Here is a 15,748-nt window from a genome sequence, read left to right on the forward strand (position 1 = left end):
AGCAATAGTGAACGATGAAATGCCTGTCGTTGTTTTCGGCTATCGTTGCTGTAGTTGACCAGCCAAACCAAGATACGGCCGAGTACCGTCTTCGCATTATGCCTTTGACGGCAAACATCCCCCACTCCAAAGCCATTCCTCTCAACCACGTATCCACGAAGCGACACCCAAGACGAAAATACAGACAAGGATATCACTCCTGACCGTGGCAAAAATCTGTCCGTATCGGAGTAGTGTCGCCGCATAGGTCTTGATGTTACCGGGCAAGAACCCAACAACAGTCCACAGCATGCCTCCGGCCGGCGCGCGGCCACGCTCGATGAAGAACCGCGTGGTGAGCAGGATGGCCTCGGTCGTTGCGAAGATCCAGAAGAAGACTTCGCGGCCCTTCTCCATGCTGTTGACGTCAGTGACCGCTTCGTCGCTACCGGCGGGGTAGTTGTATGCCAGCGCCGTACGCTCTCGCTCAAGCTTGGTGCCGGAAAAGGTCGTCGTCAGGGCTATGTACAAGCCCAGGGAAATGGCGAAGACGGCGTGGACGATGCGCCAGAGGTATGCAGATGATGAGGCCTTGGCCTGCTCGGGCGTTTGCATGCCGGGCATGCCAGGCATTCCAGGCATTCCAGGGAATCCGGCAGGGAAGCCACCCTGCGCGCCGCCGGCTCCGGGGAACCCGGGCATGCCGCCGGGACCTCCTCCGCCAGCCATCATCTGTGAGAGCATCTTCATCAGAGGGTCGTCCTCGCCGCCGGGCATGCCGCCTGCCCCCATGCCGCCGGGACCCGCAAAAGGGTTCATGTGCGGGGCTCCGCCTGCGCCGCCGGGACCAGGTCTGTCGAAGCCAAGCATCATCTGGCGCAGCTGGTCCTCGGTCATGGCGTTGGGGTCGAGGGGAGGGCCTGTGGCAGAGGGACGGGGAGTTGAGACTGGCTCGTAGTAGTGCTGGGAGATGTCGATCTCCTCAGGGTCTGCATGTTCGGAGCTCGCGTTGGGCTTAGGGAGGCCCGATGTCGCTGAGGGGGCCGGGGATGATGTGGTCGACGGGGGAGTGGGAGCGGGATCATCTGGAATAAGAAGTTCAGTTATCTACATTCTTCAACCAACAGGCAATATGGCAAATGTGGCCACGCAGCCACGACCGTCAAGGCATTGCTGGGTCTTACCTCGCTGGAATCCTCCACCTAAACCGGTGATCTTGTTCAATCTCGACGCACCGCCGGCGCGAATCTTGGCCTCCCGCTTGGCCTTACGGATTCGAACTTGTTCCGCCGCGCGCTGGGCGGCCGCATCGTCTGTTGTCGCTTCCGTCATCTTGTGTGTAGTGGTTGACTACTGGTGGGGAGACAGGTTGGTGAAGAGTGAGTGACGTTTTGTGGATGATGTTGGCCTTAGCTTGCGCTTATCTTATCGGGGAATCGGCCAGCTTTGAACTCAAGCCGCCCACCAGCACTGTCTTCGCTTGCGCATGTCACTGGTTGATGAGCTTACCACCCACGGAGGCTACAAGTATCGACTATCTAATTGAACTGTACCCTAAAAGACCCTCAATATTGTTGTTGCTGATTAGGTTCTCTTTTCTTCTTCCTCTTCCCCTTCTTCCTCCCCTCCTCCTCCTCCTCCTCCTCCTTCTCCTCCTTCTCCTCCTTCTCCTCCTTCTCGTTGTTGGACAGACCAAGTTCAGTGGTAACATTGAATGAGCATACCTATAAGATCTCAGATGCTATTCTTGTCGGTATCTCAGCATATTACGGAAGCAGCTTCTTGGGCAATTCACTTTCATTTTAAACTCTAGTGTATACGTAAAAAGCGCAACTGGCTATCATCAACTGCTCATATTCGACAACACGCCGTCTTCCGTCCTTTTACAAAGCCCTCATGGAGTGGCCTTGCTCATGCTGATCAACCGTTTAACACCAACCTAACAAATATTAGTAATCAAAATCGGGTGAACGAATGGGAGTATAAATTTACCATCCAGTTGCCGCATTCATCCGTCTTGTCCCGCTGAATCTCAACCTGGATCTTTTGGGCCACTTCGTAGTTCTTCTGCTCAATGGCCTCACCCAGTGCGCAGAGTTGGTCAATAGTATCGGGTTTGATTAGCTCCTCGTTGTTCAAGTGGTCGAACAGCAGGTTGAGACGTTTTTGAGTGTCTTTGACCTGAGCGGCAAAAGAAGAAGGCGCCCGGGAAGCCACCCGTTGCATGTCCGAACTGAGCACGTCAACCAACCGCTGGGCATGGGCCGGAATGTGCGACCGGTCACCAGCGGGGTGCCTAGGTTTGGACGGAGCGGCTGCAGCCTTCGGAGGAGGAGGCGTAGGCTGAGCTCTAGCTGCAGGCGGGGGTCCGCTCGAAGGAGGAGGTCCAGTAGGCGGTCGGGAGGTTGCGGCGGGCGGAGCACCATACGGCGAAGGCGCATACTGACTTTGTGGCGCACCCGACTGGGGCGGCGGCGCATAGGGGTTCCTGGGCGGCGGCTGGCTTCCAGGGGGCGGTATCGAAGAGCCCAAAGGCGGCTGGCTAGTTTGCGGCTGCGCTGAGGGGGCAGGCGCATAGCGGTTAGAAGGCGGAGCGCCAGATGGAGGAGGGTTGTACGGCGATGCGGTGCGAGGCATGGAGGGAGGTGCCATGGAAGGAGCTGCACCGGACTGGGGCGGAGGCGGAGCGTACGCGTTTGAGGCAGCTGATGTTGTCCTAGGTGGCCCTTGGAAGGTCTGAGGAGGTCCAGCTAGAGGAGACGTGACACGAGGCGGTGCCGGACCCTTGGGAGGAGGTGGGGGGGGCGTCGAGCCAGTGCGTCCGTAAGGGCTCTGAGGAGGTCCTGGCTGGTTTCCCTGGTTGGGGAAGGGCGAGTTAATGGTGGCAACCTTGGGAGTAGTCTTCCTAGGTGGGGGTGCCCTGGCAACCAATGGAACGTCGTTCCAACTCTCCTTGGGGCGGAAGTTCGAAGTGGGCGTAGAGTTACGGGGAGGCGGCGGCACGGCACCGAAGTTGCTGGGAGGCGGTCCGTAGCCCGAAGGCGCTTGATAGGACTGGGCAACTGGAGGCTGGTAACCTTGTCCCGGAGCATAAGGAGACTGAGTGGCAGCAGGAGCGTAACCACCGATGGCTGGGGCGGCCGGGGCATAGGGGTTTGACGGAGCTGCTGGTGCAGGCGGAGTGACGAGGGCTGGGGCTGCCGGTGCGTACGGGTTGGAGAGGCCAGAGGGCGGAGTAGGGACCGTGGGCTGATAAGCCGGAGTGGCCTGTGGGTTGTTGACTACTGGAAGCTGTCCAGGTTGACGAACAGGAGCTGTCTTCTTGCCAGTAACTTGAGCGCCTGCACCCTTCTGGGTGGCACGCACTAAGCGGCTTCTCGCCAATTCGGCCTCGGGGTAGTCCTTGGGCAGCAGATCCAGATACTTCTGCGCAACCTCCAGCTGACCGTGAGCGGCAACAAGGTCGGCGTACTCCGTGTACTTTTCGTACAAAGCTGACAGCTTCCAGTCGGCACTCTGATCCTTTCCGGAGTCCTGGAACTTGGTGACTTGGCGGAAGATGGTAACCTTCTCAATGAAATGTTGCAGCGAACGGGCATGAACGGAAAACGTTGAATCGTCGCTCGGCTCCTGTACGCCAGCTTGCTCCGCCTCTTCAAGTTCCGTAATCCAGATGGAGACGACCTTCTCAAGCTTCGATCCAACCAGGTAGCAGAAGGAGGCATCCTTACGGGAACCGCTCTCAAAGATGCGATCTCCAAGAGCATCACAGAGGTCAGGGAACTCTTTGGGGTCTGAGAATGTGCACAGGATGGCCATGGACTCCTTCCAGTTCTCAAGGTCAGCGTTGTAGACGACATCCCACAAGTTCTTGGCGATAACAGAGCCGAGAAGACGGACATAGCTAGGAACTCCGTCCTTGCTAGCCAGGTAGGCAGTCTGCACCTTATCCACAAGTTCTTGTCCGCCGCAGTTAGCAATAAGGAAAGCATCTGCCCAACGCTCTTCCTTGAGGGAGATCTCAGTGGCCTTGCCAAAGTTTCCGAGCATCAATGCCTTGGTGATGGACTTCTCAACTGCGGTGTCGGTATCCGCGAGCAAATGGAAGGGGCTGTCTGTCTTCGCCCCCTTGTTTGCTGAGAGGTTGGACAGGAAGTCTTCTTCGCCTTCACCGTCACCTTCACCCCACATGTTGTCGGACTTGTCTCCCTCCTTGGTCTCCTCTTTCTTGTCATCTGAGGTTTCCTCTGTCTTTTCCTCGCCCTTGCTCGAGACTCCATTAGCGATCTCGTCCTCCTTGAACCCAAGATACTCGATGATACGCTTTCGCGGGTTCTCGCTGGTGAGCGTCTCCATAACGAGCCAGTCCGCCTTCTCCTCCTCGCTCTTGGCCTGTTCCTTGCGAGACTCACAGAGGCTGACAATGTCGCCAGACTGCAGAGCTTGTTCGAACTTCTCCGTTGCGGCACCGATCGACGAGTCCACAGAGAACTGCGAAATCGAGATCTTGGTGGACCGTTGCTGAGCATTCTGCTTGAAAATGACCAGTTTTCCACCGAATCCGAAAGAGGCACCAATGGGGCGCTCGAACCACTTGGGCGCCTTGTTCAGCGAGAAAGATGCGCCCTGAGGCTGCGTTTGGGCACTGGTAAAGAAGTCCTCGCCGTCCAGGTTGTTCGTGGTGGAGGCCTGAGTGTTGGAGGGGTTGGTGTTCTGGAGGGTCTGGATGGTAATCTTGCCATCGAAGCCAGCGGTCGCTGAAAGGTTGGGGTTGGAGGGGTTGAATCGAGTGAGGAAGGTCCAGTTCGTGACTTCGGGGAACTCTCCGTAACGGTCGCCCGTCTGGGGATTCCAGACCAGGGTTCTGTTGTCCTTGCCACACGAAAGCAGCAAGTCGCTGTCCTGCTGGCACCAAGACAGCGACAGAATACCCTGGTCGTGTCCCTGGAGTGTCCTCTCCGGCGCATTGGAGTTTCTGAGATCCCAAAGGAAGATGACGGGGGAGGTATCGTCGTATGTGGAAGTCAGGAGCTTGGTCGAGTTGTTGGGATCCCAGGCGATGGCGCTGACGGGCTTCCTGTTGTTATTCAACGTCAAGGAAGCCTTCTTAGTCTTCAGATCCCAAACAGTGACAAAGCCACCGGATCCTCCAGTAGCCAAGATGTGCGCAACCTTGCGGTTCCAAGCGACGCATTCCAGATCGTCTGCGCGGGCGGCAGCGGTACCGAGTCGGAACGGGTTCTCGACATCGTTGACGTCGTATATAAATAGCTCGCCCTTTGCGCCGGCGGTTGCGAGTATGTTGGAGCGGAGGGGGTTGAACTGAAGAGACTTGATTGCACCGGTGTGCTTCGTTGTTCGGGACATTAAGGCATCTTCAGCACCGTCAATGAGCTTCTCTGCGTCCCAAAGGTCGAGAGAACCATTCTCCAGAGCACCAGCGATGATGCCCTTGGGGTGATCGGAATCGGGAGGGCCCCAGGCAAGGTCATAAAATCTAAGTGCCGTAAGCGAAGATATTCGGATTGATTGCGTGGCAGCAGCAGCAAGGCCTACCTCGAGTCGGTGCTGATGCTAGCTATGGGCTGCAGCTCGAGGCCTTGATCTTGGTTGTCAAGGTTGAGGTCCCACAGCTCCAGCTTAGTCTCATCAGAGAAGTCGGCATCAACAGCTCCAGCTCTAGTGCCGGTGATCAAAAGGGGCTTGGATGGGTCGGGGGACCAGGCAAAGGCCGCCGTCCTCGGAATCTCGCGAAGGCGAACCATGGTTGCGAGAATCACTCAGTCCCCAGGACTGCACTCAGGGAGGAGGATGGACGTTGCTGTAAGGGAGGATCGGCCAGTCGAGACAACTCAAATGCGGCTGTAAAATGGCATTGGTTGGTGAAGATTGATTACAAAAGATCTGGCAAGGAGTGCCGCGATTCTTTGGGGTTGAAAAAATGGCAGCCAATCTTTATGGGACAGGTGGCTGTTCGATACTCGGATTCCTACAGTAATACGCTGGCACTCGGGAAATATGATGCCAGATTGCAGCCCACGTCCAGGTTCGAGCTCAAGGCCTAAGGTGACTGCAGTCCACCCCACCCCCAGTGGACCGTGCACTAGACATTTAGCACCAAAAGCGGCGTCACGTGCATCATTATAGACAGCTCCCTTGTGGTTCCAGCCAATGGAGAGTTGCGAGGAGCTCTTGCACAGAAACCCCACTACCCGAAAGATTCACTCTTGGAGTGTCACCCAGCTGCGCCTCTCATATAGATCACGGAGTGCGCTCAGACAATAGCAGGTCAACCATACTCAAGTCAAGATGACCGACGCTGCGCGCTGGAAGGCGACCGTGTTCGTGGGTGGGCTGGCTTCTATCGTTACGGCCTCCAACGTCCACGATGCCTTCATCCCCTTTGGCGAAATTGCCGATGTGTCGCTGCCAAAGAACGACAAGCCGAACTCAACCGATCCCCACAGGGGCTTTGCCTACGTTGAGTATGAGGACGCGGAAGATGCCAAAGAAGCCATCGACAACATGGACCAGTCTGAATTCTTCGGACGAGTCATCAAAGTTTCAGCGGCCAAGGTACCGAAGAGCGCAGATGAGGGCCTAGGAAGCAAAAAGGCTGTCTGGGAACAGGTAAGCTACTCATGCGTTAGATTGCACATGTATTTCATGTTGACTTTTTCTTTAGGAGGGCTGGCTGGCAGAACATGCGGTTGGGGATGAGGACGGCGTCACGAGAGAGCAAATCACAGAGGTCGAAGTGCGTGGAGACGATCCCATGCAAGGTCTGGAGGGGCTTGACGTCGCAGGTCCTAGGCCAGAGTGAGAATGAAACGATTCGGAGAGTGGTTTTGGTCTTGTTGAACAAGCATAGCGGCGGCGTTTACATGGTTTACTGATTGTACAAATGGACATGGCTTTTCTCTAACACTTAAGGGCGCGAGGCACATTGAGAAAGGAAACTGAAAGCGGCAGCGTCTCTGGTGCCTCTTCATCTGTCTGTCGTTGTCATGTACAAACTGATCATCCCTAATAACATATTGACGCCATTGGTCAAACTGTCTCCCGCAATTCTCCCAACCTCCGCTTAGTGTTCTTCTCCATGGCCGGACTCGGCGGCAGCAGACTTGCCCTGGCGCTTAAGGCGGATGGTCTTGTCGGTCATGAAGTGACGTGCGACGGAGTAGGTGGCAGCGGCCAGAGCGAAGCCAACGACAACACCTATTCTTTATCAGTGGCAATCCATTATGACCTTTGATGTCATGTGACGTACCGAGGGGGATCAGCTCGGGGGGGATCTGGCGGAGCTTGCGCAGTCTCTGGGAGACGGTGTGGCCTACAATCATGCACGTCAGCTGCTGCCAGTCAATTCGCACTTCCTCGGGTTGTCGTCGAGATCGATGCCCTGTGTCGCGGGAAGCCTCAATGGCTGAAGCGGTTTGTCGACGTACCGACTTGGTCCTCGGCCTAAGGGTTGAGCGTCATAATTAGCGATTGCGCCAGTCCGGACCAGCGAAATTTAACGTACGGGAACGGGGGACATCTTGCGCATAGTCGGGCGGAAAGCGCGGAGGGCGAGAGAAGGACGCATTTTGACTGTATTTGTCTTCTTTAAGAGAGGGGAGATTTTTCGGTCCTTTCGGTACAGCTGAGGTTGGATCTCGAGATGAGTGGAAGTTACCACACTCCCATCGGTCTTCTGATGTTGAACCGGAGCTGGGACCCACCTTTTCAATGCCTGAGGCCTGATTGGCCGTCTCAGGCATCGACCCGGTTCTTGCCCGTCACCACCTGATTCTCGGTGCATAAACGACCATTCAATTGCTCTCCAAGCAACAACACCAATCGCACGCCGCTGCCTACTCTAACCCATCACCCGAACCGACTCCCTGTCAATTGAACTCGCACGCAGTCAAAATGGCCGACGATCAGGAACTCGTTACCAAGCCCTTCAAGTTCGTCACTGGTATGTTGCGAAAGAAATATCCCTCTTCAAAGTATGGCCTGATCCTTTTCCGAGGCTAACTCATAACTTCCAGCCGGTATGACCTTCCACCCGAACCACCGAAACCCGTGACAGCGTCACCCCGATTTGTGCCGGGGATCTTGAAACTTTGATTTTAATTCGAACTTGACTAGGCACCGATGCCCGCTACCCGAACATGAACCAGACCAAGCACTGCTGGCAGAACTACGTTGATTACCACAAGTGCATCAATGCTAAGGGCGAGGACTTCGCCCCTTGCCGCCAGGTCCGGACTATTCATAACGATTCTTTACGGGCACCCTGGAACTAATAAGACGCAGTTCTGGCTCGGCTACCGCTCCCTGTGCCCCTCCGGCTGGTACACCCGCTGGGACGAGCAGCGAGGTCAGCATTTCGCCCGTATGCTGAAGACGCGCATGCTGACAAAGAACAGAGGCTGGCACCTTCCCCGTCAAGCTCGACGAATAAGCGATGTTAGACTAGGTTGCGAGCAGATGAGACAGAGGAGCCGGGCGTCTGTACTCCTTCAAGATGGATCGAGACCTCAAATAGAGCATCGGAAGGTGTCGTGCGATGAAGCCGAGGGCGCTCGCGGGCGCCGAATACGATTTGTGAAAATTATATGTAGTGTCTGCCCATATGATCATTTGTACAATTGCCTAACCTTTGATACCACCCCATTGACCCGGTTGTCCGGAAACTCCGTGCGGTTTACCCACCAATCCTGAACTCCATGCGCAAAACCATGATATTGATAAGACTAGAAGGTTGGTAAAAGGAACGCTCAGGCTCACTTCTTCTTCACGTCGACCTCGTCATCATCAGAGCTCATGAACTCGTCGTCCTCGTCGAACCCGAAAAATGTTCTCGGCTTATCCTTGGATACCTTGGCCGGTTCTGACGGAGGGGTAGACTCCTTGGAACTACCCCCCTCCTCGTTCTCATCATCACTCGACATGGCGTCATCTGTCTCTTCTGAGCCAGTCGATGCATGAGAGGTGCCGAGCAAGTTGTCCTTGTACTTTCCAGTCTTGATAGCGGCAAGTACGGCTTCACGAGTTCTCTCGTTGGATTCTTCTTTGTCCTCGACCCACTTGCCATCAAGACGGCCCTTGCTGCCGTTCTTGATCTCATCCTCACGCTTCTCTGCAAGCTCGACAATCTGCTCCCAGCGCTCGCGGCGCTTCTCCTTCTCCCTCTTCTCCATCTCAGGCTTGATAGCTAGGTACTCGGCCAGGGCCTTGGCCTCAGTAACGGTGCGCAGACGTCTACCGTCGAGGTTTCTGCTAGAGTTGTTTGCGTCTCCTTGGTTGCGCTTCTTCTTGGAGGACATGCGGCCACCAGCAGCTCGGAGTTGGGATCCGAAACCACCCTTACCACCGCAAAGCGGCACCGACAGTCGCAGAGAAACAAAGTCATCGTTTATGGACGACAGGAGATCCGAAACTGGTTTTGTGGACGATGCGGGAAGCTCCTTGTTGGATACCGTCGTCAGAATCAGTCGGCTGTCCGTCGCAGGCAGACGTTCGTCAAGTTGGCATCGCAAGTCGGATAGAGTCGTTGTCGAGGGAACAGGAAGAACCAGAGTGGACGGCAGGCCCAATCCTGCAAAAGTGCTGACGAAAACGTTGACATTCTTGACCGCCATCATGATCGTCTTTTTATCTTTTTCTGTTGCAAAAATGCGTTTCGTGAAATCTCTGGAGTGGCGTTGTCGCGTTTAGAAGTAACGACAGCGAGGTAGGTTGCGACTGCTGATGAGACGTGCAGGCAGAACGGGCTGGCTGCACTACCAAGTGTTTATTTCCCATGTCACACCCCGTCGGAGATAGCAATTGCGAGTCACAGCCACATAGCCACTGTGGCAACGGACCCTCCAGATGAGAGGATTGGAAAATGTGGCTAGAGTGGTACGTACAGGCAGACTCCCCAGCGAGGCACGGACCATCTGCCTGCCGAGAAAATAGGTTTCGAGACCACACCGGCTAGGGTTGGTCGCACTTACCTCAGCCCACCAAAAGATTTCGCTCTTTTTGTGTCGAACGCTCTTGACCGCAAGCCGAACTCGACAATCCAACATCGACCTGAGCAAGCGACCAGCGACAACCGCCACGATGTTGATCCCCAAGGCCGACCGCAAGAAGATCCACGAGGTTAGACTTACAATTCGCAGGCGCGCGGCGCAGAAAGTGGGAGGAGTGACAGTTTGCTGACGACAAAAATTACAGTACCTCTTCCGTGAGGGTGTCCTCGTCGCGAAGAAGGACTTCAACCTCCCCAAGCACCCCGACATCGACACCAAGAACCTGTTCGTCATCAAGGCCCTTCAGTCGCTCAACTCCCGCGGCTATGTCAAGACACAGTTCTCGTGGCAATACTACTACTACACCCTGACCCCCGAGGGTCTTGACTACCTCCGCGAGTGGCTTCACCTTCCCGCCGAGATTGTCCCCGCCACCCACATCAAGCAGCAGCGTTCCCACGCTCCCCCCCGCGGCATGCTCGGCGAGGGCGAGCGCGAGAGAAGACCCTTTGGCGGCCGTGGCCGTGGCGGCGACCGTGGTGACCGTGAGGGTGGCTACCGCCGCCGTGATGCTGGCGAGGGCGGCAAGGAGGGTGGTGCGCCTGGTGGATTCGAGCCCCAATTGTGAGCCTCAACCCTCGGTGGTGCGGCGCGAAGCCGTTCCCCTGTGAAAATTCGAGATACACTACGGGACATGCCTGCTAACAGTTCTGCAGCCGTGGTGGCTTTGGCCGTGGCCGTGGTGCCGCTCCCCCTTCGTAAGAAGGTCCTTTCCTATCGGCTTTTACTCTCGAGACGCATTGGCAGAAACAAAAAGGCACCGACATGTACTCTAAAAAGTGGATGGCCGGAACAGTCGCGCGTCTGTTAACGTCACAGACTACGGGGGAAACATCGTGGGAGTTTGGAGGTTAGATCCTCGGAAATCGTTTGCATCAAAAGGTCATGAATTGCAGCATGCAGCTTGTGCTGCTTCCTCCAAACTGTGAAACGTCCTTTTTCTATCTTCCTTTCTCTGCCACGCCGTGATGAGCACGTAGTGTCTGCCGGCTAGCACGTGGAGGGGCGGTACTCGCATCTCGAGAGTTCATGTTCGAGACTCCCCCGCATGTCGAGATCGGCCGAAGAAAACATGGGGAAAAAAGAAAAAAAGAAGAAGAAACTAGGACATCCGTGGATGTGATTCCTGGATTGTCGAGGACGGACGAGAAAAGGGGTCCGTCTATGAAGGAATGTTGAGAGCCTGGGGTAAGCGCCGACATACGTAGGATAGCTTCAGCAGGCTTTGCACGAATAACGTATGGTTCCAGACTCCGAGTTGCATCCAGGTGTGTGCGTGGATGCGTGTGTCTGTGTATTGTTTGTGAGCGTGAAGTCCGCCCCCCCCCCCCCCCCCCCCCCCTTCTTCCCCCGCGAGGCGGAGAAGCAACGCGTGTTATCCCCGTGCCTTGGTGAACATGCGTCATAGTCTCGATCATTGTTCAGGATGGCAAGATGGAAGGGGCGCCGAGGAGGTGCGCTCGTAAGACGACTGAGCGAGAAGTGGCGGTGACTACGCAAAGCTCATGACCATCAGATTTCTCGGCCTGTGTCAGTCTCATTCGTACCCCGCGTGAGTCGGACCCCAAGCATTCTCTCCACACTATGTGTGTGTTCTATTGTTGTATGTGTCTCTCGTCTCAGCGAGTCGGATGTGTCGGATTGGCTTGGTAGGGGGTCGCCTTCCCCAACGACCTATCCTGTCTTCCTTGTCCGGCCTTCCTGCACTTACACCGGGTTCCAGACGCGATGTATTGAGGTTTCCGAGCCATGGGATGGAAAGGAGGATCATACCAGAGTGAGTATCCAGCCGCCGCCGCTGCCTTCCCACGCCAAACCGGTATGTAAGGTCAACTCCATGCGGGATGGCGGCATCTCTACGCCAAAAATTGAGGTCAGCAAACCGGGGGAGCGGCCGGGTGGAAGGGCCACGCCCAGGGTAGCGCGTGAAGGAGAGAATCGCAGGCGTGGTCGAGGCCAGGGGACTAGTGTAAGTTTATGTCATGTGCCGTGAGGTGTCACCACACTTCTCACTCTCCCTCGACCTGCCTTGGAAAGGGACATTTTGTTGAGGCGATGCACGTTGGCGAGGAGAGTGCCGGATGTGCGAGACAAGCACCGCGGCGCTCCAAGTGGACCTCAGCAGCTAGAGGAGAGTGGAAGAAAGAAGAGGCAGTGGTTTTCGGGATGGCCACTGTTCAGGTTCTGTCAGTCGCGATTCCAGTCCAAAGCCCACCGTCCTTCTTCCCCTTCCTTTGCATGTATCTTGTTCGCCAATCTCTCGCTTCCGAATGGCCCGATCAGAGGTGATTGATCCCGTACCGTGGGATAAACTAAAGTGTTGGACTAGTCGTCCGACGGTCGAGGGATAGGCGGCGCGTTGCCGTACCTTTGCCCCTCAGTTCACTTCCATCCCTAGGGAGTCTAATTGCTCCCCGCCGTGTACCGGTATTCCACCCCAATTTTTCCACGCTAGAAAGTATAGCTACTAAGCCATGTGTGATGACGCCCGGTACATATGCAGTCAGTCAAAGTCGGCGGGGAATTCTTGGGGTGGGGCACCTCCAGATTGGACAGGGGTGGCATGGTGATGGGGGCTCTGCTCAGCTTCGCCGTTTCGTCTACAGCTCCGTTGGTTTCTCGGTGGGTTTCCCCTCTCGCCGATCAGCTTTTTTGGCCAGAACATCCCAAGTATTGCACGCGGTTTAGTATACTTTCTAGTGTATGTACCACGATTATGTTGGCGTAGGTGCATGTCGACGAAGACGCAGATGAGGGTGCAGGATGCGGGATGCAGTTACACCAACACACTGTCCACACTCTTGTGTCTTATATCAGACTAGAGAAGAGGTACGGACATCATTCGGTGTATCCATGGAAGCTCGCCGATTCGGGAGTACAATGCAAATCCCAGGGAGGGTCTAGATGTATGTACCTTGAACTCAGACATGCCAGCCAACGCCGCCTTGGACCCTGGTCCCCATTTCCATCCCAAGATGCGTCCATGCCCCGCGCAGGTTCAGCATGGCCTTGTTTATGAGAAGGTATATAAAGCCGCCGTTGTCGCCTCCTGGTCGTCCATCTACAGTCGAAACCAAGCTGCTTCTCACCTTCTCTCCCCGTCCGTGAGCTTTTGTTTATCGTACGTCACCAGCCCCCGTGTCCAGTTGAACCTCAATCTGTTCTAGTCCGGTGTCACTTACACGGAGAATATACACTGACTCGGCTTTCCAAAGCTACAATAGTATCTATCCAATATCTCAGTCCTAAGCCAGCAGTATACCCACTATGGCGAACCTGTCGAACCTCCCCAAGCAGATGAAGGCTCTCCGGTATGCCTCCCCTCCCCCCTTTGTTAGGATTCAGCTTTCCCACTTCCTGCGACGAATTGCCACCTCCTGCGGAACTATGCTACCCGGATCAGATGCCCCCTCCATCAGCAACAGGCTGACCCCTCATTCAGATACGAGAAGCCCGAGGACTGGTCAATTGTCCAGGTCCCCCTTCCAGAGCTCCGGGAGAATGACGTCCTCGTCAAGGTTCGAGCTTGCGGTGTTTGTGGCACTGGTGAGTGAAATTCCGCATCGCTGTTTACACCACTGCACTACACATTCCGTGCAAACGGAGGAAGAAAAAAACAACTGGGACCATGTACAACTAACACGAATGCCAGACTTGGTAAAGCATAACTCTTAGAACGTGCTCTCTTGGGCGATATCCTGACACTTATTGGCAGCACATCCACGAGGGAGAGTTCATCGCCAAGTTCCCCCTAATTCCCGGCCACGAGACAGTCGGTGTCGTCGCCGCTGTCGGACCCGTACGCATAAGCCCACTTGACCCTCGATAACGGCGCGCGAACCGTGCTGACACCGAGTACAGAAAGTCAAGGACTTCAAGGTGGGCGACCGTGTCGCCGCCGACAACAGCGAGCTTTGCAATGAGTGCTTCTACTGTCGCCGTGGAGAGCTTTTGCTCTGCGAGCATGTGAGATCCCTAACACCACCTTGTGACTTAAATGATTACTTCAAGGAACGAAACTAACGTCCTCTGCAGTTCGAGGCTCACGGCGTCACCATGAACGGTGGTTTTGCCGAGTACTGTGCCTACCCGGCCGGTAAGGTCTTCAAGATCAACAACCTCAACGACGTCGACGCTACCCTCCTCGAGCCCGCCTCTTGCGCCTGCCACGGCCTGGACAAGATCCGACCCCGTCTCGGCTCCAGCGTCCTTATGTTCGGCGCCGGCCCCACCGGTCTCGTAAGTCCTCCCTGAATACCTTTGAAGAGAGAATACGACGGTCTAATCATCGTACGTTCATGGCAGATGCTCGCCCAGCTTATGCGCCACAACGGCGGCTGCAATGTCACCATCGCCGCGCCCCAAGGTCTTAAGATGGACCTCGCCCGCAGCCTGGACGCCGCCGACAACTACATCGAGCTCTCCCGCTCCGACCCCGAGGTCCAGTTCTCCCAGCTCAAGAGCGACAACCCGTACGGCTTCGACGTCGTCGTTGAGGCCACAGGCTCTGTCAAGATCCTCGAGGACGCCATCAATTACGTCCGCCGTGGCGGCAAGCTCGTCGTCTACGGGTAAGGCAACAGCGGACCTTTCTCTAGGAACTCGGCAGTCAGCTAACCCACCCTCGTTCAGTGTCTACAACAGCTCCGCACGCGTCTCATGGCCCCCTTCCAAGATCTTTGGCGATGAGATCACCATCCTCGGATCCTTCTCCGAGACCTACATGTTCCGTATGTACCGCCCCGATCAGTCTCGAGGCTTTTGCCAAGTCGTTTTTGCTGCGACCCTGATACTGACTTCCCTTTGTACGCAGCCGCCACCATCGATTACCTCGATTCCGGTAAGGTCAAGACCAAGGGCATCGTCAACAAGACCTTCAAGCTGGAGCAGTTCGGCGAGGCTCTCGAGTCCATCAAGAACAAGAGCGCCATCAAGGCCGCCATCGTCTTTGACGACGCCACTGGAGTGTAAGGGCTCTCTGTGCGTATCAGCATGACAGAAAACGTCCCCTCTCATACAACGTGCACATGACCGAACACTTTCCCCTTGGTCTTTGCAAAGAAGACTTCCAGTTGTCTTGCCCTGCACAGTTGTCGTTGTTTGGTGTTGTTTATACACAAGAAAAAGTCTCTGCTTGGGCTCATCTCATTTCGTAACTTTGTTTCCAGACAAGCATCGAATCGGAGTCAGAGGTTGGCGGGACGGTTGTAGAGAGAAACGAGGGTGGTTGTTTTGTCGGGTCGGTCGGTGTTCAATGGCGAGTAGCTGAGCTTCTATCAAAAGGTGGACACAGAGAATGTGTTTTCGGAACGGTTGATGAATGACAACGATAGTAGTCCGGGTTGAGGGGATATCTTTTCTGTCCGGTAATTGCGGGAGAGAAAAAGGAACGAAAAGGCACAAAAGCTTGATGTTTGTCTTTTTGGCCCTCTCTTCCCTCTCTTTCCGCGATAGACAGTCGAGAAGATAGCACCGTAGTCAAAAAGAAATGATTGCAAGAGCGAAGAACCACACTTGAGTCCCGAAGACCGGATCTTGCGGAATCTGCCTCGCTCAACGTCGACAATTTCACCGGTTCAGAGCCATTTCTTGCTGCAAGTTACGTGCTGCAAGTGTTAACGGTCGCCACGGGCTGGATATTCTCCTCCGTGTTGCGCAAAACATCTGGACACCGGGCTACGAGATGACTTGTTGGTTCAAAA

At 55.4% G+C, this 15,748-nt stretch overlaps 8 protein-coding genes across 8 annotated transcripts; 4 read left to right on the plus strand and 4 right to left on the minus strand.

Annotated features, from left to right (window-relative positions):
• Positions 1–141: 141 nt before the first annotated feature.
• On the minus strand, positions 142–1,311 carry GLRG_05192 (uncharacterized protein; the record flags this gene model as incomplete). The annotated part of the gene is made up of 2 exons (XM_008095877.1): positions 142–1,064; positions 1,164–1,311. The coding sequence occupies 2 exons, from the start codon at positions 1,309–1,311 to the stop codon at positions 142–144; spliced, it is 1,071 nt and encodes a 356-aa protein (XP_008094068.1).
• A 562-nt stretch (positions 1,312–1,873) lies between these two features.
• On the minus strand, positions 1,874–5,744 carry GLRG_05193 (WD domain-containing protein; the record flags this gene model as incomplete). Its single annotated transcript, XM_008095878.1, has 3 exons — positions 1,874–1,918; positions 1,972–5,476; positions 5,536–5,744. The coding sequence occupies 3 exons, from the start codon at positions 5,742–5,744 to the stop codon at positions 1,874–1,876; spliced, it is 3,759 nt and encodes a 1,252-aa protein (XP_008094069.1).
• Positions 5,745–6,288: 544 nt separating this feature from the next.
• GLRG_05194 (RNA recognition domain-containing protein) lies at positions 6,289–6,802 on the plus strand (the record flags this gene model as incomplete). The annotated part of the gene is made up of 2 exons (XM_008095879.1): positions 6,289–6,609; positions 6,665–6,802. The coding sequence occupies 2 exons, from the start codon at positions 6,289–6,291 to the stop codon at positions 6,800–6,802; spliced, it is 459 nt and encodes a 152-aa protein (XP_008094070.1).
• Positions 6,803–7,063: 261 nt separating this feature from the next.
• Positions 7,064–7,567, minus strand: GLRG_05195 (uncharacterized protein; the record flags this gene model as incomplete). Its single annotated transcript, XM_008095880.1, has 4 exons — positions 7,064–7,197; positions 7,250–7,312; positions 7,428–7,443; positions 7,505–7,567. The coding sequence occupies 4 exons, from the start codon at positions 7,565–7,567 to the stop codon at positions 7,064–7,066; spliced, it is 276 nt and encodes a 91-aa protein (XP_008094071.1).
• A 326-nt stretch (positions 7,568–7,893) lies between these two features.
• Positions 7,894–8,431, plus strand: GLRG_05196 (cytochrome oxidase c subunit VIb; the record flags this gene model as incomplete). Its single annotated transcript, XM_008095881.1, has 4 exons — positions 7,894–7,942; positions 8,116–8,228; positions 8,284–8,347; positions 8,397–8,431. 4 exons carry the CDS (start codon positions 7,894–7,896, stop codon positions 8,429–8,431), a joined length of 261 nt encoding a protein of 86 aa, XP_008094072.1.
• A 322-nt stretch (positions 8,432–8,753) lies between these two features.
• On the minus strand, positions 8,754–9,611 carry GLRG_05197 (uncharacterized protein; the record flags this gene model as incomplete). Its single annotated transcript, XM_008095882.1, has 1 exon — positions 8,754–9,611. One exon carries the CDS (start codon positions 9,609–9,611, stop codon positions 8,754–8,756), a length of 858 nt encoding a protein of 285 aa, XP_008094073.1.
• A 466-nt stretch (positions 9,612–10,077) lies between these two features.
• On the plus strand, positions 10,078–10,748 carry GLRG_05198 (plectin/S10 domain-containing protein; the record flags this gene model as incomplete). Its single annotated transcript, XM_008095883.1, has 3 exons — positions 10,078–10,116; positions 10,192–10,610; positions 10,703–10,748. The coding sequence occupies 3 exons, from the start codon at positions 10,078–10,080 to the stop codon at positions 10,746–10,748; spliced, it is 504 nt and encodes a 167-aa protein (XP_008094074.1).
• Positions 10,749–13,313: 2,565 nt separating this feature from the next.
• Positions 13,314–15,017, plus strand: GLRG_05199 (alcohol dehydrogenase GroES-like domain-containing protein; the record flags this gene model as incomplete). The annotated part of the gene is made up of 9 exons (XM_008095884.1): positions 13,314–13,357; positions 13,489–13,592; positions 13,699–13,703; positions 13,762–13,845; positions 13,908–14,012; positions 14,082–14,285; positions 14,352–14,617; positions 14,679–14,776; positions 14,860–15,017. 9 exons carry the CDS (start codon positions 13,314–13,316, stop codon positions 15,015–15,017), a joined length of 1,068 nt encoding a protein of 355 aa, XP_008094075.1.
• Positions 15,018–15,748: the final 731 nt, after the last annotated feature.

Source organism: Colletotrichum graminicola (assembly GCF_000149035.1).
Source record: "Colletotrichum graminicola M1.001 genomic scaffold supercont1.17, whole genome shotgun sequence".
Taxonomy (NCBI): domain Eukaryota; kingdom Fungi; phylum Ascomycota; class Sordariomycetes; order Glomerellales; family Glomerellaceae; genus Colletotrichum; species Colletotrichum graminicola.